This window comes from Corvus kubaryi, unplaced genomic scaffold, assembly GCF_017639235.1.
Source record: "Corvus kubaryi isolate FWS band 111438036 unplaced genomic scaffold, C.kubaryi_AGA036_p1.0 37260, whole genome shotgun sequence".
Lineage (NCBI taxonomy): Eukaryota > Metazoa > Chordata > Aves > Passeriformes > Corvidae > Corvus > Corvus kubaryi.
This window is the reverse complement of record NW_024581077.1, coordinates 2,746,181-2,747,969: the sequence shown is the minus strand read 5'-3', so window position 1 is coordinate 2,747,969 and position 1,789 is coordinate 2,746,181. Positions and strand designations below refer to the sequence as shown.

The following is a 1,789-nucleotide window of genomic DNA, read 5'->3' as shown; positions in this document are numbered from 1 at the left end:
CGCCCGCCGCCTGCCCCGCCCGGCCCCCGCCGCGCCGGGAGCCCGCGCAGGCGGCCGGCAGCAGCCTCCAGAGCAAGAGCCTGGCCGCCCTCTTCGGCTCCCTGCAGCGGGGCCGGGGCGCGGCGGGCGGCGCCGAGGCGAAGGCGGGCGGCGGGGAGAAGGCGGCGGGCGGCCCGCGGAAGGTGCCGCTGCGGGACCGCAACCTGCCGCCCTCCTTCTTCACGGAGCCGGCGCTGCCCGGCCCCGCCGCCCGCGGGCCGCCCGCCAAGGAGCCGGAGAAGGGCGGCGGGGGCGGGGCCGCGGAGGCGACCGAATTCTTCGAGCTGCTGTGCCCCGAGTACGGCGCGCTGCTGCCCGAGCACGCCGCCCCGACGGACGCCTTCGGCGGCCGCCTGCCCGCCGAGCTGGGGCTGGAGCACGGGCTGTACGAGCTGCCGCTGCCCGCCGGCCCGCACCCGCTGCTGGGCGGGCTGCTGTACCCCGAGCCGCCCTGGAGCCCGGCCGCGCCCTGCAGCCCGCCCAGGAAGGCGCCGGCCGAGCCGCTGCGCCCGCTCTATCCCGGCGGCGCGGAGCCCGTGCCCGCCAGCGGCGGCAGCGAGGAGCCCGGCGGGCACATGCCAGCGGGCTTCGCCCCCTTCTTCCCCGAGTGCCCGCTACCCCCGCCGCAGCCGCCCTACGACTATGGCGGCGGGTACCACCGCGGGGGCTACCCCGGGCTGTAGGGCGGCCGGGGCTCGGGGTCCGCCGGGACTGCGAGGCGGGCAGCGGAGCCCGGAGCCCCCCGCCGGGGCGGGCGGACGCTGGGGCGGCGCGGAGGCCGCACGGGGCTCCACACACCCCGCTGCATGTGAGAGCCTCGCACCCGAAACCGCGACCACGGCCCCCGCAGGATTCACCCTTGTGCACTGCCAGTCTCCTCCTCCTGCGGTTTGGGCGACGCTGCAAATAAAATGTGAAACTTTGGGTTTCTTCAGGTGTTTTTGTAGCGGCCGGTGCCCCCCTTTCATCCTCCTTCCTCTGGGGCCAGGGCTTGGCTGGCGGTAGGCAGACGCGTTGCTGTACCTGTAGGCGACGTGGGAACAGGGGCTGCGTTCCTCAGAGGCCGCGGGGACCAGTCGTCAATGATTTCAGTCTAAATCTAAAGCTCATGTCAACACTTGAGGCGCGTTTAACATTTTTCCCAGGCTCACGTTTGTCACAAGTGCTGGCAGGTGTTCAGCTGAGGACACAAAGGCAAGAAAGTGAAGCAAAATTAAAAATGCTGCTACCAAAACTCAGTGTCCTGAAATTTTAACAACAGCTTGCAGGATCTTGCAAACGGCAATTTACAGCGATTCGTAAGTTAATTGATGGTGTACGTTCGGGACAAAAATGTACTGTAGCCACTGCGGCCATGTGATTCCTACAGACTGTTGGATTTCTTCCAGGAATGTGTCAAAGCTCAGAAAGCAATGCGGCTCTGTCTCATTGTGTACAGGAGATTATTTGATAATCATTTAAGTTATGTAAAAGAGTTTATGATAGGTCCTATAAAAATAAAGGTACACAATAGATCCGAGATCTGTGGTTGTTACTGCTGTTGAGACGCGGCGTCTAGGGGGCTTTCACTGTGCCTCCATCCTCTGACATGGTTTCTTGGCAGGAGTTAAGATGGGCAGCGGGTTTTTTCTTTTCTAAATCTTTTGAAATGCTGTATTTTATCCACAGCGACCCGTGCTTGTTTTGCCTTCATTTGTACCGTCTGTTTCTGTAACTTAGTGGAAAGAAAGGAGCGATAATACGCTACAAA

At 63.7% G+C, this 1,789-nt stretch overlaps 1 protein-coding gene across 1 annotated transcript in view; it reads left to right on the top strand.

The window, feature by feature from the left end:
• Positions 1-1,558, top strand: part of FAM181B (family with sequence similarity 181 member B) — a 2,766-nt gene extending 1,208 nt beyond the window's left edge. Inside the window, exon 2 of the mRNA XM_042024046.1 lies at positions 1-1,558. This exon is cut by the window's left edge and continues 20 nt beyond it. Within this exon, the coding sequence (XP_041879980.1) occupies positions 1-722 (722 nt within the window). The 3' untranslated portion in view covers positions 723-1,558.
• The last annotated feature ends 231 nt before the right edge of the window (positions 1,559-1,789 follow it).